General features: G+C 43.0%; 2 protein-coding genes across 3 annotated transcripts; both read left to right on the forward strand.

The window, feature by feature from the left end:
- Nucleotides 1-8,546: 8,546 nt before the first annotated feature.
- On the forward strand, nucleotides 8,547-12,767 carry LOC111597590 (phospholipid scramblase 2). 2 transcript variants are annotated; one of them, XM_023312388.2, is made up of 6 exons: nucleotides 8,547-8,646; nucleotides 8,709-8,952; nucleotides 9,807-10,086; nucleotides 11,651-12,141; nucleotides 12,196-12,354; nucleotides 12,479-12,761. In XM_023312388.2, exons 2-6 carry the CDS (start codon nucleotides 8,773-8,775, stop codon nucleotides 12,536-12,538), a joined length of 1,170 nt encoding a protein of 389 aa, XP_023168156.1. In that variant the 5' UTR covers nucleotides 8,547-8,646; nucleotides 8,709-8,772; the 3' UTR covers nucleotides 12,539-12,761. The 2 variants fall into 2 exon arrangements, with proteins under 2 accessions (XP_023168156.1, XP_023168157.2); XM_023312389.2 differs by lacking the exons at nucleotides 8,547-8,646; nucleotides 8,709-8,952; nucleotides 9,807-10,086 and adding an exon at nucleotides 10,790-11,172 and having other exon boundaries at nucleotides 11,664-12,141; nucleotides 12,479-12,767.
- Nucleotides 12,768-13,674: 907 nt separating this feature from the next.
- LOC111597606 (insulin-like growth factor-binding protein complex acid labile subunit) lies at nucleotides 13,675-15,344 on the forward strand. The gene is made up of 2 exons (XM_023312407.2): nucleotides 13,675-14,286; nucleotides 14,349-15,344. The coding sequence occupies exons 1-2, from the start codon at nucleotides 13,675-13,677 to the stop codon at nucleotides 15,342-15,344; spliced, it is 1,608 nt and encodes a 535-aa protein (XP_023168175.2).
- The last annotated feature ends 8,615 nt before the right edge of the window (nucleotides 15,345-23,959 follow it).

Raw genomic sequence — 23,959 nt, forward strand, 5'->3', positions numbered from 1 at the left:
TGAAAAGAAAAAAACTCTGACGGGTCGCTCCGTTAGGGGTTGTGCCAGACTTACCCCAGCGGACGCACCCCACACGCACAATTTCACACCAAGCGATCAATGCTCATTTTGCCGATTGTCGATGTTGTTGTTGCTGGTGTTTGCTGTGTGTGTATATAAATATATATTTCCAATATAAGTGCCGATTTGCGATCGATTATGCGGTCTGCATTGATCCCATTATTGATTATTGCTGTGCTGCGCCCCTCATTAGAGCTGGGCGTGAAAAACCCCTCGGGCAACCCTCGAGCCTTTCTCGCGCTAATTTGCTATTTGTAATTGCATTGTCTGTGCCCAGGCTCGAATTTTACTGTCGCAATACTTTAATTTGCCACCTGAGTTCATTGGCGACCTTTCCGCCTTACTTTCCTTCGCCTCGCCTTCTCCTCTTTTTGTGGTTACCTCCCGTCAGACGCTCTTCCAATTGGAATTGCTAAATACGAATGCTGCAGACGCGAAACCAACTCAAAGAATTTTGTTTGAATCAGCATAATTATGCAAAGCGAGTGCAAATTCGCTGGCAAGGAGTGTGCGCTCACCAGATACTCTGTCCGTCTCGTCCTCTATTGTAAGGCAAATTCATAATTAATTATAAACATCTTTCAAAACATTTGTTATTCATTGCACAACTATGGCATATAGTTTACATATAAATATATTATAATTAATTAATAAATTTAAATATTTAGCTTGAGTTATTATTTATTCGATCAATGATCTTTAAGTGAGCTGCATATGCAATCCGACTACCACAGACAAATTTATTAAAAGCATAAATTAATTATGTAATTGATAATATTCTATGATTAGAAAAAGTTGATAATTGCTTCCACTTGGAGTCACATAAGTCGAGCTTTTCGTTTAAGCCAAGGCTTTCTAAAACATCATGATATATGATTTATCCAGCTGGAACTTTGAGCTTTTACAGTCTGTAACTATCTGAAAGTTCACTTAGCAAAGAGCTTCAACACTCTAACCAGCAGCTTTAATGAGCTTTCCCACCTCAAAGCCTTTTAATATTATTTTAAGCAATAACCCTGTATATAAATGTTTATCCACCTTTTCTCTGCAGCCTTTTCTATGCGGATCCACTGGAATCGCATTCCGCAAGTTTTGCAATTAGCTGCTGGTCAGTTCGGAGAGGCGTCTCTCTTTCACATTCATTTCATTCGAGAATGGAACAGCTTTTTCATTTGCCATTGTGTGCCGGCCGGCAGACCCCAGTGCCCAGCTCCCAGCTCCCAGCTCCCAGCTGGGGCCTGAGGCGGGGAAGCGCCGTTGAAATGCCTTTTAATGTGGGCTGCCGCCCGCTCACTAATATTTCTTAATTACGCGCATATTTCGCTGGTTTAGCGTTAGCCACAAAAATATTTCGCAGTTCATAAAATTCGCCCGGTCGGCCGCAACCCCAGAACTCCCTGGCAATGTCAGAGAATTTAAAAAACTATTATTTTTCACACAAAGTACAATATAAGCTCGCCGGGGCTTCCTTATTAAATTTCCAGCACAGACACTAAGGATGCCTGCGCGTGGAATTTCTTCAAGGAAATCTTTTCAATTACAATTCGTGCAGATGGTTGCGTTTCCTTCGCGACACGCCGCTTCCCCTCTCACCTCTTTCTGCCTCTCTGTTCCCTCTCTGACGGAGCTTTGCCCTTTTTTGCTGGTTACTTTGTAAGGCCGGCAGACAGTGGCAATTTCTTTTCATTTTCTGGCGTGTCTTCCCGTGGTCCTGAATGTCGTCCTGCTAGAGCCTGTTGACAAACTGCGGGCCATTTCCCCGCAGAGCCTTACGGCTCGCCCCCTTTTGGGCTCCCTCGAGTGGCGCTGCGCCATTACAAGTGTCTACTCGAGACCCGGACCCGCACCCGCACCCGGACCCTACTCAAAAGGTAAGGCATCTCCTGGCCTGCAACTTGCAGTTAATTAGTGTATGTGGTGCACAGCGCCGATTGCAGGCGACAGCTGCCACCAAGCCGCCCGAAGCTGCACAGCAATCTGGTTTCTTGCACAGTGCGATTAGTCCACTGCCATCAGAAGTATTTGCGACTTCATAAAGAACGGAAAAATCTTGCATTTATGTACCCAAATGACGTCAGCAGTTGTAGCCGCCTTGGCTGGTGGTCCGGCTTGGCCATAAGTTATGGCCGACGACTACAAATTGGAAAACCATTTAGGCCCTAATGAAGATCCGCCCATGGCTTGTAGCGCCAGCTCATGTAAAATATGTCTGTGGCCAGACAGAGAAGATTGTAGTCCCAACGTACCTGGCAACATCTCCCAACTGAGCGCTACTCTGTGTGAAGCTCGAACTGTTAAAGTGCAACCACTATTCATGTTTGCTTAATGCTGACTCAAAAACTAAAATGCTCTTTATCTCTAACAAAGGAGTATGAATAGCTATGGCAGAGAATAACTCTGCTGCTGCTAATACTAGATTGTTTATTTCGATAGGGTCGGCCAGCAGGTTGATTTGATAACCTGCACTAAGGGCATTAGGACAAATTATTTATCAAGAATATATTAATGTAATGTAATGTAAATATGATTTCCAAAAGAATGTTGCTCACATAAATTATAATAATAAATGTTGTTAAGAACAAGTGAAAGAAGTCGCAGAGCAGCTCATCTACGTTGTAGCGCAGCATCCACTGGAAGCCAAGCCATACTGCAGTTTGCAGCGTGCAACAACTTCGCATCAATAAAAATTTGTTTATGAACGACAATGATTGAGCGGATTGGGGAATGGAAATTTTGGACCGAGCGATTGGTGATCAATAAGAAGGCAGCAATGCAGAGTGGAGCGTTTGTCATTCAGGTGGAACGCCCACATTGATGAGGCTCAATGCAGACGCCTGAGGCTCGAGTGTTTCATGGGATTTGTGCAGTAATTACAGTTAACATTGTGAAGCTAGCACAATGTGGTGTGGAGGCCTTTGCGACAGAGCTGACAAATTTTTGCCATTTTTATTTACAACTGAAATCGTAATATTCTGACATAATCCGCTTAAATGTATGCAGCTTTGCCATAAATTCCAGTGCATTGTTCCATGTCACTAAATCATATCAACAGCGACAATTTATGCAAGCCCACAACACAGATACCGAATAACCTGAGCCCACAGACTCTGACTGTCGACTCAGATGGAGACTTCGAGTCGGAGGCAGACCCAGGGGCAGAGGCCGAGGCAGAGGCAGACGCTGGTCCAGTTGAGCTCTAGTCTCAGATTCAGTTTCTGTTCGCCCAATTAAAATGCAAGAATTGTTAATGTGCGACATTAAAATTCATTATTATTACATACGTTTATTACTATTACAGGTATTTGGCATGCCTATTGCTCTTGTTGCTTTTATAGTTGTTGTTCCTCTAGCTGATCTCGTGGCTGTGCCATGCAAATGGCCAAGTGAAACGCCTCTAAGCGCTTCAGGCGCACGTCTAAGGCGCAGAGATGTAATCCGCAAAGGGGCTCAAATTCGACTTTTATAGCAGCCAAATGTGGGCTATTAAAAGTTTAGAAGTCAAGGCATGGACTAACCCGCAAGTATATTCGACAAATAAGCAGATATATAAAGTTCTATGAGGATATTCATTGCTCTCCAGTAGCTGGGAGTCTGCATCATTGAGCTGTAAGGCCTGGCATGTGCCCCTTTCGCAGTCATGGCAGCTGCGCCTCTGCTGTCTTTGGCACCTGAGGCCAGGCAACTCACACGCTTTTTCACTCCTACCGTCTGTCAAACGCGTCAAAGACCAGCCCAGGCCGCATTGTAATTATTGACAATAATTTCTGTTATTTCTTGTTGCGGGCTAGCTCGGGTTCTCGAGCACTGCTACCTTCATTTGGTGTCATTAAAATTGAAAAATGCTGCAACATATTTCGCTCGTGTGTGTTTTGTTCATGCCCACCAAACGGCAAACCCGTTATAATTTATGGCCACAACTCAGGCAGCAAGTTTTTGCAATTGTTATTATTATTGAGTTGTTAACAGACGTTGCATGATTTATTTTTTACCTTTTGCCAGATTGCCTATCGACAAGCACTAAACGAACGCGCCAGGCTGTAAAAACCCCAAAAGCACTCGCCGGCCGCAGTCCAAATCAAACAGCTCGCCAATCCACCCCGTGGCTGACCCTTGGCCTAAGCTCAATCAGTGCCGTGCCAGCCCAGCGAGATAGTCCAGACTAGATAACGACAGCTGCAAGTCCGTTTACACACGCACACACACACACACACACACTGATGTATGTAGCATGCAGGATCACAGGACCTCAGCTCACAGTTGGATGCACAACAAAAGCCTTAACCCTTTGCGAGGCGCTGGAAAAAAATCAGAAAGCAAAAAAGGAGTCGTCGCTGCCGAAATTTCATTTTAAAACATTTTTAATATGCACGCATGCGGTTCGTGTTGAGTTCTTGTTTGATTTGCAGTTCATTTCGGGCTGGTCCTGGTTCTGGTTCTGGTCAGAGGCTGGCTAGACAGCTGCCTGCTGCCTGCTGCCCGCTGCCCGCTGCCTGGCTACTCAGCTCCTCGACCTGCCCTCCTCCTGCGGCCCGTGCAATAATTACACGCGGCATTTGCTTTGTTTCGTGTGAGTTTTTTGAGCAGGGCAGGGCCAGCATCCCGTAAAAGGACGAACGCGCGCGCTTAAATAAGCAATTACCGTCTAGCAGCATCCTGCCAAAGTCCACAACGGCAGAGTTAAAACGAAAGGGTTAAGGCACAACTCCTGTGCTTTGTGCTGCTGTCAGCTTTGATTTAAATCTCTTGGCCATGACATGTGGCCAGCAGACTGAGCTGCCTCGCCTCACGAGCTGCGTCTCTGGCCCTCTGCTGAGCATCCTCTATGGTAAAATCAATAAGCGTCAAGGCACTCTTTAAAGCCCACTCTCCGCCTGGCTGCCAAGTTCAAGTTCAACACTCGATAATTAATTGCGCGCCAGCTCGGAAGCCCCACAGCCCAAGCTGCTGCCCCAACCCTAACCCCAACCCCAGCCCCTGGCGCGAATGCGTGCCGGCAAAAGGGTCGTTGGGTCGGGTCATTGTGCTTTTAATTACAAAAAGGACCAAAGGACGGACTGAACGGGTTGAAAATGAAAATAGAGTAAAATAAAATGAAAACTCATTAAGATTTACGCTGTACATAAGCCCTTTTTTAGCTTTGCCGCTGCTGACCCAGTTTCGTCCAGCTCTGACCCTTGACGATGGCACGCCTAGCCCGAGTGCTAATTAAGTAATTAAGCTAAAAACACTTTCATCCTTTCTCTGCGAGCGACCCAAAGCGAAACGAGCCCTGACCCAGGTCAACCACGTTTCGCAATAGCCAGCCAGAAGCACAGGTGTCGTTGAATGTTGTGTGTGTGTGTGTGTGTGTGCGTGTGTGTGTGTAGGTGCGCTTGTGCATGTGAGTGTGTCCACTTCCTGTCGCTCTTTTACGTGATTGCATTGGCCGGGGCCAATATGTGCAGATGACCTCGTGTATCTCTTTTTGGACACCAACAGCTGCGCTCGACTCGACCGCCAGTTGGCTGGCCAACTGCAGTTGCAGTTGCAGTTGCCTTCCCCACGATGTATTTGTGTTTGTTGCTGTTGTTGTTGGCGCTGTCCTTCACATTGACACATTTAGGCTTGTTTTGCTGTTTTTTGCTGTCTGCAACATTTCCCACACATGCAACATCCCTGACCCAGCGCAATGTGCATTTTATTTGGTTGCGACTTTTCTGAGTTTCGCTTGGAACAAATTCATTGAAGCTATTAAGTTAAGTTAAGTTAAGTTGGCTAAACCGAAGACAAAATTTCTGATTGTCGAAATATCTTAAATATAAATTAACTTCAAGTTACTTGTATCATGGCTTTGATTCATATTCGACCTGTAGATCTCAATCTGTTAATGTCTCTGGAAATCGAGCTCTTTGATTCTACTTTGAGCTACTAATGAGCTCTTTCAGCTTTGCCTTTTTTCGAGTAAAATCTTACAGAAGACAATATATTGCATATTCCTCATTATAATCTGGTTCAACAGAAACATATATATATATATTAATATTATTTATATACATATATATATGCCTAATGCATAATTAACTCTGAATAAAATAGGAAATTTCAATTGAATTTCGAATTAGTTGAAGAAAAGCTAAATAATAATGAGAAATATATATATATATATATTATTTGATGAAATTTCCTATTTTATTCAGAGTTAATTCGCATATCGATTACAAATATTCATATCAATTTCAAATGAGATCTTTAAAGGTTTCTATACAATTTTGTGAGGCATTCAAAGTTTTTTGAGAAATGTATTTTGCAGGTAGTTTCAAATTGTGTTTTTCTTAATTTATTTAATTTATTTGATGTTGTCGGATCCTCGAACAGTCGCATTTAAATGTAAATTATTCGAGTGCCTTGTGCGAATTCCTTAGAACACGCGCCAACATATCTTTGCACCCGAAACATATCAGACCTGAAGCATCACTCGACGGTATGCCGGGTGCTAGCAGATGTTTCTGCTGTGGCTGTCTGTGTCCGAGTCCCTTCGAGCTGCTGGCCACACAATAAAAATGCAAAAAGACAACTCCGAAGCCATCGATCAATGAGGAACGTGGACATTAGAAGCTTCTGGCTGGGACCGAGACAGCGAGGATCCACGAGACTTGATTTATGGCACTGCTCTTCCATTGAAAGCTAGTCTTGCTTTCGATAGCCGAGATCCAGCACAGACACACACATACATATATATATATATATATATATATATATATATATATATGTGAATTTGATCGACCCGACAATAAATAACAAAATAATACAAAAAGCTGGCTCAGCTCAATTTGTAGTTTTCAATGTCTGAAGGCGAAAAACAGCGGCTAATGAGCATCTCCCAGAGATGAGACCCATCTAAGTTGCCTCTGGCTGGCTGACTGGATGGCTGGCCACCTGCGCCCACCCTTGACTTTGTCGCTACAACTGCTTCTGTTTCTACTCATGTCTGCCGTCGGTTACACAATAGCCTGTCGGCAGAGCGAGGCCTGGGCACAGGTGGGGGCGGGAGTGGGAGCGGAGGCCGATGCCCGCATTGAGCGTGCCTCGGGAGCTGCAATACGTTTGCCGGCTGCCTGATTTTTCAAGATTTTTAAGCACTGCAGCTGCAGCAGTGCGGGCGCCATAGGCGGGCGCAGCGCATGCCAAAGAGTTGAGGTCGAGGTCATGTGTGGGTGGAGCGCACTGCTGGGCTGGTGGCAGGAACCGCTTCAGTTGGAGCTGCAGCTTTTGTGTCGGTTGCCAACCGCAGAAACTCGCTGTGCCTCGCTGTTTGTTGTAGTTTTTGCTGTTGCCAAGCGAAAAGCAATGCCAACTAATTGAATGTGCAAAACTCTCTCTCCCACACACACACACACGGATGCAACAGCATTAATATCGCGTTATATGGCGCATTAAGGCGCTCATTTCAACGCTTTTTTTGCTTTGGCTTTGGCTTTTGGTTTGTTCTGGCCCCAGAGACGGAAATCTAAAGCAAAGACCACGAGTGGGCGGCGGCTCATGATGATTTCTCCGTTGCGCCTTGCATTTGTATTGGTAATTACGATGTCCCAGTATATATATATATATATATAAGTGTGCGTGTGTGTGAGTGTGTGTGCGTGTGAGTGAGTGACGTCTGTTTGCTGTCCCTTTGCCATGGGGTGGATTTTGCTCGCATTTTTTTCCAACATTTTTTTTAGAATTTTTTCTGTTTGGCTGTCGCTCTCTCGCTCGCACTTACGCAGGCACGGCGGGGGCAGGGACAGCAGCAGGGCGACTGCTCCTCCTCCTCGCCCTCGTCCATCGGCTTTTTTCTCTGTTTGCCTGCCTCGGAAACCGCCATTTTTTATGCGCGCTAACTACGCCAACCTCTCCGTCAGCCCTCTTACAGCGTTGCTCGCCTCTCTCATTCCGTCTCTCTCATTCCTTCGCATCGGCCAGCTCGCACCCTGACGCACTCGCACCCTCGCACAGAATTTGCGCATTAGAAAAAAATGTGGGCTGCAGATAAATAAAAAATGGCGGTTTCTGTTGATGCAAAAAGTAGATAAAAGTATTTTGTACATTTATTTGCCTGGCAATAATAAAGTATGAAAAAAATAAACAGTAAATAAATTTATTAGCTTAACATCAGATTTACTCGGGGAAAAGTTCATATCGAGGTACAATTTTGTGATGTGTAGTTTTTAATTTATTCATTTTATCCACTTAAACATATCTTAAACGAGCCAACAGAAACCACATTGTCGAGTTTAAAGAATTAAAAGAAAATTAGTGAATATTTTATAAATTTTGTACTTCAATAATTGTGTGCCCAAATCGCCATCTATTGCACAATTGCCGAACATGTACAATCAAGTGCCATCTAGTAGTTGAGTTTCAATGTTACAGTTTTGCCTTAGCGCCACCTATTAGTCAGCAAAGCAACATAGGCAAATATATCGATACTTATATCGATTGTGATGTATATTATATTAGTATTTTCGATTTATAGCAGCTGGTCACACTAATTCAACGTTCGACTATTCTGGCAACAAAATAACGCGAAAGTATTAAGAAAATAAATTAGTATTCAAGAAGAAAATAGTAAGTATATGCATAAGCTGTCAAAACCAAAAGCGTCCTACTATGTATTAATATAACCATAGCGAACTGAAGCGGACTGGGAGAAAACACTGCTTCCAACCACCTACAACAACAACGCACAACAATATGAACATGAATAATGTCAATAAAGGCGGATATGTACCGCCTGGCTATTATCCACCAAATGCACCGCCTGCAGAGGGTGCTCCATTCGCGCCGCCCGCCGCAAGTGCTCCATACGCACCACCGAATGCGCCCTATCCACCAGGACCACAGCACGGTGGCCAGCCACAACCACACAACTATGTGAGTACCCTCGATTTTTGGGGGCGTTGTCAACTCGGGTATACATAATAATACATTCACTCGCACACATTTATATATGAATATGACGTCACTTTTAAGTTTGCGTGTTTATTTTTGTTTCCAGTTCACAAATGATAAACTATTTGTATAATAACAACACAAAAAGGGCGTGTTCTAATATGTTTCAAGTCCCTTATAGGCAGGTTTCCCTGTGTAAATAGCAAGACGTAGAATTTTGAAATGAAAATGGATTGCATTTGTTATTTCGCTGAGTTGTCCATTGCGAACATATTTAGAAATTATTTGAGTTTCCAGCATTGCATTAGTCATTAAACAATTTAAAGAGCGATTGCATTGAAGACTGAAACAGGTTTCCTAATCGATTAATAATGTTAAATAACACATTAGTGAATATATATCAATTAGCTTTTTGGAAGCTTTCTATTTTGTAGCGTTTGTACCTGTATTTGTTGATTAATTTTAATCAACGTTTCAAATTGCTTAGTCTCTATCTTTATTATACGAACCTTCCGGTTCTTTCATCAGCAGACTTTGCTATCGACTACTGACTGGTCTTTGCCTTGCTGCTCTTGCTAAGCTGTAATCATTTGAGATATTATTGTAAACACAGGTATGCAATAGAATTCTTATATTTATCAGAGTCAGCGGTTATTATTACGTCATACTATAGCCATCAGATTCTTGTAAGTTCTATCAAATATTGCAATAATCAGATAACACCAGAATTACCTATATATTTGTATGAAGATATCACGTTTGACATGCCAGTGGTAGCTTTTCTTTGTCATTGACTATAATTTATGGTGAATTATTACACGTTAATTGCTTTGCAGGGCTTCACGCCGGGTCCACCCCAAGGAGGTTACGCACCAATACCTCAAATGCCTAGCGGAGAGCCCCATTATGGAGGTCCAGCGCCTTTTGGAGCTGGTGGTGGTCCACAGCCGTTTGGGTACCCGCCTGGGCCGACTGGTCCGCCGCAACCATTTGGATATCCACCAGGTCCAGCAGGGCCTCAGCAACCAATTGTAAGCCAGCCTGGTATGCCGCCAATTCATCCACATCCAGGCATGGGACCAGCTCATCCACACCCTGGTCCAGGGGGACCAGCAGGTAAGTTTTACCAGTTGCTGTATAAATAAGATCACTTTCTACACCCTTTACAAAACACATGTGCATGTGGTCTACTTATAGGTTTGGGGTACAAATCAAGCAACTTTGAACAAACGCACAATAGCACAATAGGAATGGACTGAAATCAATTAAGACAAAAGAGTGCATTCACGCATTGCTCAGTTTCTATATTCACAATTAGGGTCACTGCACTGTGAATGTGATAATAGCTTGTCCACATCTGCACTGGCATCGTAACGCATCGCCGTGTCAAGGTGTTTAATGATAACGAAGCGGTAGACTACAAAGTCAATTTCTATTAGCACCCGAAATAGAGTGGTAAACATTTACATTTACAGTGTGATTGGTTTTTTGAACTGTCCCAGATGAGCTCTTGCCCAGATAAGCAAAGATAACACAAAGACGTTTCTGTCAACTGAAAGATGTTGTTGACAAACCAAGTGCGCTTACTCTCCGACTTGATAATGGGCCGAGGCTTCCTCATATGCAGGCTATATGCATCCCAAAGCCAACCCGCTGGCTCTTATCGCGAAGCGCCGTTTGCTTTAATTGAACCAATAAAATAATACAATATGCTGTTTAAAACACGTTCGGCTATGGTGACTACGATGAATTTTGAAAGCCGACGTGCTGTCAACTGTCAACTTGTGTGGCGTCTCTCAGGCAGTCGTTTCAGTTCAGCTCAGTGCAGCATCGTGAACAGTCGCAACAACGTTTCTATCAATTACTGAGTGCGATGTCAGCCTCAAACGCCGTAGTAAACGCTACAGCTGCAGCATCCAGTTCGAATTATCTGTCCACATTGGATCTGACTAAAAACGAGTCTGGTGACCAAAAGGAGTCCACGAGTGGCGGTGCCAGCAGCGGCTCGAAAGTGATACGCTTCATTTGGCATTCACTGTACAGCCAGTATAACTTTTTCTGCACACGCTCCAAGACGCTTAAGCAGCTGGTCTGTCGTGAGGCTAATAAGCCCTTGCCTAAAAAGTTTCGGCACACAATGCGGCTAAATAAGTCGGCTAAGCGCAAGGGCTACGAATTCTATATGAGTGATGAGGACAAGAGGTGAGGCAAACCACAGCAATTTACAGTTTTACTGTATTCATACTTCAAATGTGATTGGCTTATCAAGGTTAAATCAGCTCATCACGATATATCTTATCGTACAGCTTAGAAATTTGCCTTGATAGATGTGCCAAAGAAAACAGCCATATAATAATAGACTCATCGTGATGAAATATTATCTGACGTAAATATTACCGCTAAGCCTACAATGAGATTAGATAAAATAAGCTACTCTAAGTGGCGTAAAAAGCACAATAAACCGCCCAGGGTCGTGGTCTTTCCACTGTAATGCCTTCAATTAGGCTTGTTCTTGATGACGCTGGGCAATTGAAATGATGACAGCGACATTGACCAATTGACACGCTTTTGTGGGCGGTCGGGGCTTGCATCCCACATGTGTTGATGTGATTTTGAAAGAGTGCTCCACTTAAGAGCAGCTGCATTGATGATGTGTATTTTATTCTTTATTTTACAACAGGCGACTGGATGAGTATACCTTCAGGAATTCCGAACTGTCCGCGCGGATTGGAATACCTTACGAGTATAGATCAACTTTTAGTTAAACAGAAAGTAGAGTTGCTTGAGGCTTTTACTGGCTTCGAGACCAACAACAAGTTCTCAATCAAAAACGCACTCGGCCAGAAGGTCTATTATGCGGTGGAGGAAAATGATTGCTGCACACGCAACATGTGTGGTCCTTCACGGCCCTTCGATATGAAAATTTTCGACAACTTCCAGCAAGAAGTCATTCACTTGAGTCGTCCATTGGCCTGTTCAGCTTGCTGCTTTCCCTGCTGCCTACAGACACTGGAAGTCTCCGCGCCACCAGGCAATGTTATTGGATCTATAGAACAGGAGTGGTCCATTTGCTCTCCGTCGTTTCGCATTTTAAATCACCTTGGCGACACGGTGCTTCGCATTGAGGGTCCCATGTGCACGTTCTCACTGTGTGGCGACGTCGAGTTCAACGTAAGAGTTTTCAACTTGATAAAGGACTTGTTAATAATTATATTTGCAATACAGGTCGTCTCCCTAACTGGAGCGAAGGTGGGAAAAATATCCAAGCAGTGGTCAGGTCTGGCACGCGAAATCTTTACCGACGCAGACTTTTTTGGCATCACTTTCCCACTGGATCTAGACGTACGCATGAAAGCCGTGCTGCTGGGTGCCACGTTCCTCATTGTAAGCAACTGCTTTTGTTATTTAATCGCACAATCGGATAGTAAATCACACAATATGCATTTTAATTTCGGCTTATTACATTTTGATCTAATTTATTAATTCATTCAATTTTGTTTCTTTATAGGATGCCATGTTCTTTGAGAAGTCCGGAAACCGCGAGACCGATACGCCAGGAATGTTCTAGCTGTTTGTGAATTTTTGTACAATAGACGTGTCCCCAATGTAACGCTAAATTTACTATCGAAACCCTGTGACCTATCGCATACTAGTCCCCTATGGCCAAAGCAACTACAATCTTTAACTCCCCAAGCTATACTGAATTGATTTCAACCAATTTCGCTAAAGGCAACTTAAAAAGTTTAAACATTTTTGTTATACTCAGGATACATTTTGAATGTAATTATTTTTGCTCTATTAGGTAACAGTGTTACTGGGATTTTTATTTATATAAGTATTTGAGATATTTATATATATATATATATATATATATTGATGTTTTAATGAATATAAAAAAATTATTGATGAATGATATAAATATATATGAATGAAAAATTGAATCTAGACAGGGTGAAAAATGTACTTTAACTATTTATGTGTCTTCGTATATTTAATATAAATACAGATTATATATGTATAAATATATATATAAATATTTAGTGCATATAAAAAGATATATATATGTGTGTATTGCAGAATATTTAAAGTAAATATCTTTAATGTACTCATCTACTCTGAAGAAGTACCTATCTTTGATTGTTAAATAAATTTACGAATATATATGTACATGCACATTAATGTTCCTTGTACTGTTTATATTTTGTTAATTGAATTTAAAATCAGCTTAATAAAATAATCGAGTAGAACAATTTACTAAAACTGAAATATTTTAATATATTTTATTTATAAACATGTCTAATCAATTTTAAATGTACTATGAAGCATTTGATATATGGATTCCTTATTTCTTACTTTGTTAGTTCAGACCACGCCTAACAAAGAAAACGAGTTACTGACATGAGACATCTTTTAAAACACAAACTCCGTAGAACGCCTATTTTTACCTTGGGATTACCAAGTTTTGAATAAAAGGATAATCGAATAACTAAATAATTTCTTATACAAAACGGACTACAGCAGAATAAATAGAATTCTGTTAAAAATATTTATGGACATCTGATTCCTCCGACTCTCTCTCACGCGTATAAACTGGCTTGCCAGCAGTTCGCCAGGCTTGAAATGCGTCAAAACAAGTTTAACGCCTAAAAATAAACAATGCTACGCACTGCATGTTAATTAAAGAGCGGTTTAGTAGTAATTCAGATGTTGTCGATATCGGTTTTAGCTCTACTCGTGTTCTGTGGGGTGCAAACAAAAGCAATACAGGAATGTGAGCATGTTGAACATCAAAGCTATGTTTGCCGTGAGATCGAAAACTTTGAGCAGCTGAGTCAATATATTGAAGAAGATTGGCAAAGCGTGAATATTGTCAACGAACATACTGACATTGAAAATGATAACAGTCCGCTTCCTAAGCTATCTAAGCTGCACGCACTGGATCTGTCACAGTCTGGTGGCTTGACGCTGGGCAGGAATGGGTTCCGAGATTTTTCTTCGCTGCAGCGATTAAATTTATCGCACTGTCAACTCGAGGAGCTGCGGGGAAAACACTTTGTGAACAACGCGACCTTGGTTAACTTGGATGTCAGCGACAACGACTTGTTGCGTATCGACCGCTCTCTTATGAGACAGATGCCAAATCTTGTCTACGCTAACTTCTCAAGCAATTCAATAGCCCACGTGGAGCTTGATGCCTTCAAGAACCTTAACCACTTGATACTCTTGGATCTCCACACCAATGAACAGGAGAACATTACAATAGGCTCCAATGCCAATCTGCGGTACTTATCCATTGGCAACAACAATGTTAGAGATGTAAGTTAAGATCCTTTAAATGCCAGTTATAGGGCAATTTAGAGTCTTGCATTTCTTTGTAGTTTCAGTGGTGTCGTCTGCGAGGGCTTCCACAGCTGTACGAACTGCACTTGGACAGCAACTGGCTGGAGGTTCTAGACATGGGCATTTTCTATGTGTTGCCTCAGCTGCGTGTGCTCAACGTTTCCAATAACAATATCTATGAAATTCAACGTCAATTGTTCGTTGGTCCTGGACCTGACGTTGACCCTTTGCTGCAATTGCTTGACTATAGCTCGAATAATGTGGACTTTCTGGAGGATTATGTGTTTAATAGGTTGCATCACTTAGAGACACTGAACCTTAGGCTTAATCAGATCAGTAAGATATCTCCAACTGCCTTTCGAGGCTTGACCAATTTACAATCTCTGCAGCTGCAGGGAAACAAAATAAACCATTTGCCCGACGAGGTTTTTGCTAACTTGACCGCATTACGGATGCTCGACCTGAGTAAAAATAACATAAGGCAACTAGGCACCAATGTCTTCGGAAGTTATATTCTGAAAAATCTCAGTGCGTTCTATTTGAGCCACAATGACATTGAGCAACTGCATCCGCTGGCTTTCAGCTCCATGCCATTTCTGCAAGAACTGCGCCTGAGCCGCAACAAGTTGACTGCGCTGGACATTCGCATGTTTGCCCCGTTGCGTCGGCTGCGGGTGTTGACTGTGAGTGAAAATCGGCTAGTGGAAATCGAGGATGATTTGCTTAACACCTTTGACAAGCTAACCGACCTGGAAATTAATAACAATCGTCTGACCTTTCTGCCTACATTGAAGGAGCAGCTGGTCCTGCCGCTGTTGCGTCACATCAGGATCGAGGGTAATCCTTGGCAGTGTTTGTGCCTGGACGAACTGACAAGCTGGCTGCACGCACGTCTTGTTAGCTATGCGGCGACTGCCAGCGCCTATTACAGTGGCCGGAAGCCTCTCTGTATAGTCACGCCCATGGAGCAATGCTTGAGGGACTTGCAGGCGGTGCGCGAGCACGGAATAGTCGAGAGCTACGAACACATCTAAGGTGGCAAAGGAGCAATAAATCAATAACACTAAATGCTAGTGGAGTTTCTTAATGGGTGGTCCAGATGAGCAAGGCTGGGTGGCTAGTGGGTAGTGGGTGGCTGGCTGACTGCCTTTCGTAAATCACGGACAAATGAATGACCATCAGGCGCAAAAGTTTTGCAAGCCAAAGTATTTTGCCAACTGTCGTAAAACAATAAAACAAAAAGCGGCCGCAGAGCAAAGCACAAATACAGAACAACAGACGAGCGTTCCATGGAGTGGCCATGGACGGGGATACATAGAGGAGCACAGATTTTCAAATACTTAACACCACTTAAGCGAACACTTGGACAATGACAGCGACAAGTGGATTGAGGGTGGTTGGACATGGGCATGGGCGGGGCATACATTGATTGTTGAGCGTAATTTAACGTAAGAATTTTTATTAAAATTTTCCGTTTACGTATACAGCAAAAAGTTTTTGCTTGCAATGAGCAGCTGACTGTCCGTGACTTAATGAATAAATGATTGATAATGAATAAATGCGAATGTGAGTTTGTGTCGGCGTTTGAATCGAAAGGAAGAAGGCTTCCGGTGTGAAAATTGAGCTGTGGGAACTTTTAGTGTATTTTGAGGATTGCATAATTGAACGAACGAGTTCAACAGCCATCCACATGAATAATGAATAAATAAGTCAGGTGAGTTGCGCGCAAATGTTGCATATTAAATACATTCAAGCCTGAACCATGTTGAGTGCTGGGCGAATATTTATTTGTCTTATGACATTGTCAATGCAGACGATTCATTTGCAGCAAGTTTTTCTATTTCCTCAGCTCAGTTTTCGGAAGGCAAATTATTCTGAATGTTGTCCTAAGAAAATGTTTGCTTCTGTGAAGATAAATAACTGCACAGGTCACACACATAGAGACAGAGACACACACTTACACTGGTAGCTTTATGTTGTGCGTCGGCAAATAAGTAGTTCAAGATTTGCGTATTCACGCAAATGCATTGAAATCGCGCACAAGTATTTGAGGCATTCACACGCACAGGTGACAAAAGCCAACAACACCAACGTGGAGCACTGAAAAAGATGTCAACGCAGTTAGTGCCAGAATAAGGTTTCAGATACGAGCACAGCGCCAAGCGCACAGCGAATGCGGCAATTATAGGAGCCGAAGGAACAGTAGGAGCTGCCCAGCACAAAAGAAGATGGAGCCTAGCAGCTGGCGTCGTTGCCCAACAGCGACAATAAAAGTTTTGCTTAGCTTTTGCACAATGCGGACCGAGAAGGAAATTACTTGTGCTGGCTATGTAGGTCTCGCCGGCGCTGTGTGCGCAAAAATGCAAACTAATTAAATTACTTTTATTTTTGAGGTTAACATTTTCAAACGCATGTCGATGTTCGGTCGGTCAAACCGTTTCCGGTTAAATCTAAAACTTTTTAAAGGTTGCGTCAATTTTCTTATGAATCTTGAGGCCGACAGCGAGGTGACGTTAGCAGGTAACTGGACAGGGTCCTTTCAATTAATTTCCAAGCAAGCCTAGATTAGAGTTTTGTTTGAACAATTTGATAACGCAGTCACACTCAGTTAGGCTGTGTGCGTGGGCGTGCAACAAGTGTGCTATCAACGGAGTGGCAAATATTGAACCCTCATCAAAACAATTTGACGTTCAGTGCTGTCAAAGGCAAAACAGCCATCCATTGGCAGAGTAAAGTTTTGTCATTGTCCAAACATTGAACTTTCAGTTTTATATTCGGCTCACCTGGCGTATGCGTGATATTAGGAAACGTCATATTTTTGACTATCTGCAGTTGATGTACTCGGCGCTTGGAGTGCAGCAATTGTTGTCGAGTTGACTTTGAGAGGCTCCTGGCTACCACGATGTATGTGTGTTTGCCGTACTCATATTTCAGTTAATTTCGCTCACGGCTAATTGCATTTTTGTGGCCTAAATAGCCACACATAATTAGCGAACAAAATATTTGTAAAACATGTTATCATTTTTATACAATTAGAACGGCAATTGTATATATTTTAATGCAACGCATTCTCTATGAAATACCAACAAAAATCAAAAATTAGCGCAAACTATGCAATGGCAGCGACAGCGGCAGCGGCGGCCGGATGTGGTACGGACTGCACTTCGAATTACAAAATTTTGCGGCTCTGTGGTTCGCTGAATTTATAATTATCCACAGTTGCAGTTTTCTGTGTGTTGCGTAATTCGATTTACACGCAAACTTTTCGGCTTAATTTCACGCTGAGTTAAGAGTTGTGCCTGACTGCCAATTCGCAGGAAACTTTTCTGCGAGTTCTGTTAGTCATTTTATTGTGTTGTTGCATCGACTGCATATATATATTCTTAAACTAAAATATATACATGCACATGCAATATTGTAGTTCATCATCAAGAGATTCTTATCATTCAGCTCATCTTCATCTTCATGTCTTAAATCTACTATTATTCTATACTTTTATTGTTGCAACACCAAGTTGGATGAGAAAGGGAAAGTCAACAGCTAATTATTTATCTACCCTTAAGTATATGGTATAGCTCCCTATGCTACGATCGTTCCAGGCCGATCCTTGATCTGTGTTTAGGAAACTTCTGAAGCGATTCGATTTATGTATCCAGCTGGTGCGTGTCCTGTTCTGCTTTATCCACTAAAGTTGCATGTTCTGATTGTTCCTTTTTATTTAGCTGTTTACCATTGGACGCAGTGGAGGAGCTTTCGATACCGAAAGAGGCAGTGCTGGTACCTAAACCAGCACTGCAGGCAGCCCATGTTGTCAGTATGCAGTTTTCGCCACACAATGCCGACTTGCTACTGAAGTTGCAATAATGTCAGTGCCTGCTGCCTCTTCGTTTAATAAAAACGCTTGGCTGGCGCCATAAAGTATGCAGCATGCAGCTGTGGCTACGTTGCCTGCCAAAAATGTGACTTCATCGTCATCGTGCTCAGGGCAGCTAGGCAGCTCTGGGCAGGCAGACACAAAATACCTATGCTAATGATTTTTAATGGCTAAATTGCATGGCAAGTCTTGAGTTTGAGTAGAGGTCGCTTAAGGCTAGCTAGCAACCAGGTTGCCAGGCTCTACGGATGGTTGCCATCATTATATGATAGGACCTGCTCGTTCCAGCTGCTCGCTTGCTTATTAAAAGGGTATTTGTTGCTGGTCCTCCATTAAGCTGGGCCAATAGTGTAGACTTTCAGCCTCATACAGGTGCAAACAGAAATCGATGCAAATTTTAGGTCAATAAATTATGCATGCCACCGACTCAATAGCGCCAACCCCAACAAAAGCAAAAAGGCGTAAGGTGAGAGGGCAGGCAGCCATACCACAAAAAAAAAAAAAAAAAACAAATTAGTGGCGCTTACTCAACAAGATTGAGTCTGTTTGTGGCTGTGTCATCGTAATGCTCCTGTCTGTGTCGTAGAGAGGCAGTTCACTCAGCCCCTTCACACTCGCCGCCTCTGAGCGCTGCGTGCAACATGCGAGTGAACGCAGCATGCAAAAAAGAGGAATTCGAACTTAATTAATGAAAAAGCTTCCGGCTGTCATTCCGGGCGTAGAGCCCATTCTCTCTCTCGCTCTGCAGGGCACCACTATTTATATACCCATAGATATTAAGTGATGAATATTTACACAAATATGTGCGGGATGAGTGCTCGCATAACGTACGATGCTGACATGGCAAATCAACAGTTGAATATAAATTTGTTTATAAAAACGTGCAATACTCCTTATTTGTTGAAGTCCTGACATTGTGTGGGAGCTGCGAATGAATAGGCACCGCAACGCGAATGTTAATGGAAATGGAAATGTGGAGATGTGTGGACTGCTGGCAATTGGCCTCCGCATCTGTTGCAAATGAAATTATGTAAATGTGACAGCAGCAGCTGCCGCGTTTCCCCGCACGCGCGTGTGTATGTCGGAGGTTGACCCACAAATACAATGGGCATGCGGTTTTGGTGGCTGTCGCTTGCCTAAACATGGCTTAATGCTGATTACTTGCATTAAGCATGCGAAAAACGCACAGTATATCGGCAAATACATGCATGTGTGTGTTTGTAAAGCGAATTGGCGCTACAATTAAACATTCGCGTGGCAATTGAATACATTTAATTGCAAATAGAGCTTATTACGACTGGCAAACGGCCAATGAAAATGGAAATTACTGCGGCTGCCCATAAACTTAGCAAAGCCAATCGAAGCTGCAAACTCCGACTGCAGCATGCAAATTGTAAGAAAAATCCCATTCAAGTGCCCACAAGCTGTTTACGATGCTTGCAACGGCACGGCACGGCACGGCACAGCACGGCACGGCACGGCGCGACGCGGTACGGCACGGCACAGTACGGCTAACTTTAATCGTAAATAACAACAATAACAAGAGCCGCAGGAGCCGCCAAGCCGCAGCTGCGCCACGTTCAAAACTTGCCACGAAAAAGTTGGAGAACAACATTTTCCTTTGACGGCCGTCACATGGCCAGCTCCTTGACGGGTTTTACGGTCCAAGACAGCGTTAAGCAAGGGCCTTACAGGAACAACATTGAACTGTCTATTCATCTCTTCTGACAGATTAACTAGCTGAGGCAAATATTTGATTTGTAAATCAATTTATTGTTAGATATTTGTAAGAGTATTTGCCAGTTGCATTGAGTGGCTGCCTTTTCCATTCCCTATTTAAAGTCAATGCCAATGACGGCGATGCTGAGGGCTAGACCAAATTAATATTGATTTTGTTATTGGCCTGCTCCGGCTGCTGGTTGGCTTGGCCTTATCAGAAAGGGTTGCGCCTCAAGTGACAAAAAGTTTCCAGTATTATTTATGCGCTTTACATGGCCCAAGGCAGTGGACTCTTAATACATTGTTTATCCAAACGGTGCTTGAACGTTTCGTTTTAAACTTATGTAACAGCTGTGTACAATAAAATACCATATACCGAAATGTCAAATGCATTCGGCTAAAGAGCCCAAATTCTCATAATGTGTTAAGTTTTGGCATTTCGAATGCTGGCATTTCTGAGTGCTGCTGCTGCTGCTGCTGCTGTTGCTGCTGTTGCTGTTGGTGCCACTCGAGCTGTTGGCAAACAGTCTGGTAAGCAACTTCGCCACTTGAAATGCCGAAAAGTTTACCCAAAAGAGGCCAGCAAACTAATTATTTAGTTTCATTTCGAGCAATGGCAAACGGCAAGCGGCAAACAGCAAGCGGCAAACGGCAAGCGGCAAACGGCAAACGGCAAACGTCAGCGTAAGCAAAATATCAATAAAAACTCCAATCGAGATCTATTTCAATTAAGTTGTATGAAAACTTTTTAATTAACGGCACTGCAGAGCCAGAGAAACACAAGCCGGTCTTTATTTCCGGCTTGCCTCAAATTGTTGAGCAATTTATTGCTGCGTCTAATTGGGCAACGTGCAACAACCAAAAGCTTAAACAATACAAAAAGAACGAAGAAGAATAAAGCATCTAAATGAAAAAATTCTAGTTATGTAAATGTGTATAAATCAAGTTGTGACTGTTGTACTTGACAAGCGGACAACTGTTGGACAGTCCAAATAAATAAGTAAATACGTATTAAGCAAAGGACCTCAACGTGTTCATGCTGACCCCATTGTGTGGCTGGTCTAGTGGGAACTACTTGTAATGTTGCATACTGTGCTGAGACCCTCATCAGAAATGGAATCGGAGTCGCGGTCGGAGTCGGAGTCGGAGTCGGAGTAGGGCTTTGCCATGACACCTTGTGATTTAGAAGGCAGGTGGAAACTAAAGCTTTGCCATTCGACTTGCTGATTTATTACAGTTAACCTGGGTTAGTGCTAAAAATGCTATTAGCTGTTGCCAAAGCAGGCAGACTACTAAGCAGAGGCGAACACACGATATGTTGCCCACAATTATTTCGTCTAGACTCCGAGCGCACTCTAGGAACTGTCTACTTTTCATTGTTCATCCTTCATCGGCAGACTTACAGTCAATGGCCCGAAGTTTATTATAGAAATGACAAACGCAGCGACATCTCGAATTGAACTGGCGATGAGACGCTTTTTTCTATCCAGCTGCTTGATAAATTATGTGCCGCCTTCACCCATCGGGCTATTAATAAGATAAATGAGCGACAATAAGTTCTGGGGCTTGCTTCCGCTGCACAATAAGGCATACGCGTAATTACCATTTCATATGCATTAAGCTTCAATCACAAGCCGCACAGCTCTGAGCGCAGAGCACAGAGCGTTTAAGCAAATATTTGTTGTACTTGGCCTGGCTAAGAGGCTTCCCTAGCTGGCTGGGATGGCTGGCTGGATGGCCGACTGTCTGGTCTGGTCTGGTCTGGTCTGGTATGTTGGCTGGTGACTGGTGGGCTGACTGCCAAATGGCAACGCAATGTCATTAAGCGCATTTGTAAAATCATCAACAATCGCTGATGTCGTCGCCGGCGTTGTCGGGTTGGTAAATGGATTTTATTGTAAGTGAGGCATAAAAAATGCACAACAAATTGAAGTGCGATCAATAATAATTATTGTTGGGGCACACAGTCAATACACAGAATAATTGCGTTTCCATGCAATTGCTCAATTCTCAATTCCACAAGGAGCTGCCTATCGCACAATGCCGGGATTATCGAAAGAAATTGATGGTCCTCAAATAACATCGAGTGACAGCTTGAACAGAAATAGTAATGTATATACAAAAATTGTTTAGTGACGTTTATAAATCGACTGCATTGCCTTGAGATCAATCAATTTGTAAACAGAACTACGAAAATAATTTAAGCCGCTATTCGAAATCGATTCTTTGAAATCGCTAGCCTGCAAATTCTCACCGCAAACTTTCAATTATCATCCCATTGTGCGGCAGCAGCCGGCGGCGGCATCGTTTAAAAAAACATTAGTCCGCGTGACAGTTGGGAGCGGGCAGCATTACAGCTTCAGCTTAAAGCTATAAAGTAGTAAAAGTTTACGGCTATTGAGGCACAAGCATCCTGACTATTTCGGATGACCGCAAGGCCGACACTGCTGCTGGTAAACGGCCTTGTCTAGTTCGTCACAATGAAAATCCAATTTAATTTTACTGACTCTGCACTTTGAGCAAATCGAAGCGGGCGCAACGAATCGTCAGACCACAAACTGTGTGTGTGTGGATGGGGAAAATGGCTGCATCTCAGAGATGTGGGCCATATTGTAAATGTATGCGGAGATCAGTCGACGGCGCATCTAATTATTGTTTACCGTTCCTAAACGCCAGGAAAATTGAATTGAAATCAAAATAAAATGCGAGGAAAATTGAATTTGGGTCCGGAAGTTGAGTTGGCGGACAAGACAAGCAACCGTAACCTGTGTCAGCCAGGTCAGCTATGCCTGGCGCCACATTGAAGCCCAGCGCCCACAAGTCCTTAAAGATTTCAGTTTAGCCCGTAGCCCTAAGCAATAAGAAGCAAAAGAAGCGTAACATCAGCAAAGGTAAAAGCAGCAGGTAAAATAAGACGAACAACCAGCAGAGTCCAAGAACTCAGAGCAAGGGCAAGGAGTGCTCTGCTTCAGTATTAGTGGTCTGCCAAGGTTAAGCTGGGTCTTGCCCTTGCCCGGTTTATCGGTTTACCGGTTTACCAACATCCAGCAATGTGTGTTTGACATTTGATTTCACGGAAAAAGAAAAGTCGTCAACGCTGCTCCTCGCCGCTTGTAATCATTTTACTGCATGACTCTCGACTCGCAACTTGATGCGGCAGGGAAAATGCAGCAGAGCAGAGCAAAACGATATCCAATCATAGGAAAACACGAAACGAGCAGGCCGAGCAGCTGTCAGGTATTCAAGTTGCTTGACCTCGCCAACCTTAAGATTCATTTGCATTTACAAATGCAAATTAGATTCAGATGCGTGTGAATGGGCAGCAGTTCACAAAAAGCAAAAACAGTTCACAAATTTAAGTTCCTGGAGTGAGAAATATTTTCGATTCAATTTTTGTGAGCAAATGTTAGCGAAAATTTAATTGAATACATAAAATAAAAATGTTTAAGGATTTGCTTCAGGGTAAACAAAAGTGATATGTAAATGTCCAGCCCTAAGTACTGCCTGTTAGGCGCTTCATAGTCAGAGTCCGAGTCATGCAGTGACGGTTGGCGCTACAGGCAGCAGCAGGCTGAACAGGATTCTTCCGGTTTGTGTATCTACTCAGATTTAATGCAAATGCTTGCCTTTTTAGCATGACCAACAACTCAAGACGCTCCCGTTATTTTCGATGGCCTCCCAAAAGTATACTACAAATATACAACCACAGGTTATGCTAATGCCCTGGCCGGCCGTTGAAGCCGGTGGGGAGGGTTGAGCCCGTTGACTTTTTGGTGTTAATTCAAATGACATTATTTAATGCACAGCACACGAAACACGGTGCTAAGTGTCTTTGCGTACGTGTGTGTAAAAAGAAAGTGTTTTTATATGAATGTGTTAACCGCTTGCATAATTCGGAAATGTCACTAAAAGTGAATTTATTCATGCTGGAAACTTTTTATTACACAATCGATGCATGTCTGTTAACAATTGCTTGAGTGCCAAAAAAACGAACTATCACTAATGGCAACTCAATGCTAAAGTGGCAATTACAGCTCATCAATTGTATCGCAGGAG

The sequence above is a fragment of the Drosophila hydei genome, unplaced genomic scaffold, assembly GCF_003285905.1.
Source record: "Drosophila hydei strain 15085-1641.00,03,60 unplaced genomic scaffold, DhydRS2 tig00000001-arrow-pilon, whole genome shotgun sequence".
Classification (NCBI taxonomy): Eukaryota; Metazoa; Arthropoda; class Insecta; order Diptera; family Drosophilidae; genus Drosophila; species Drosophila hydei.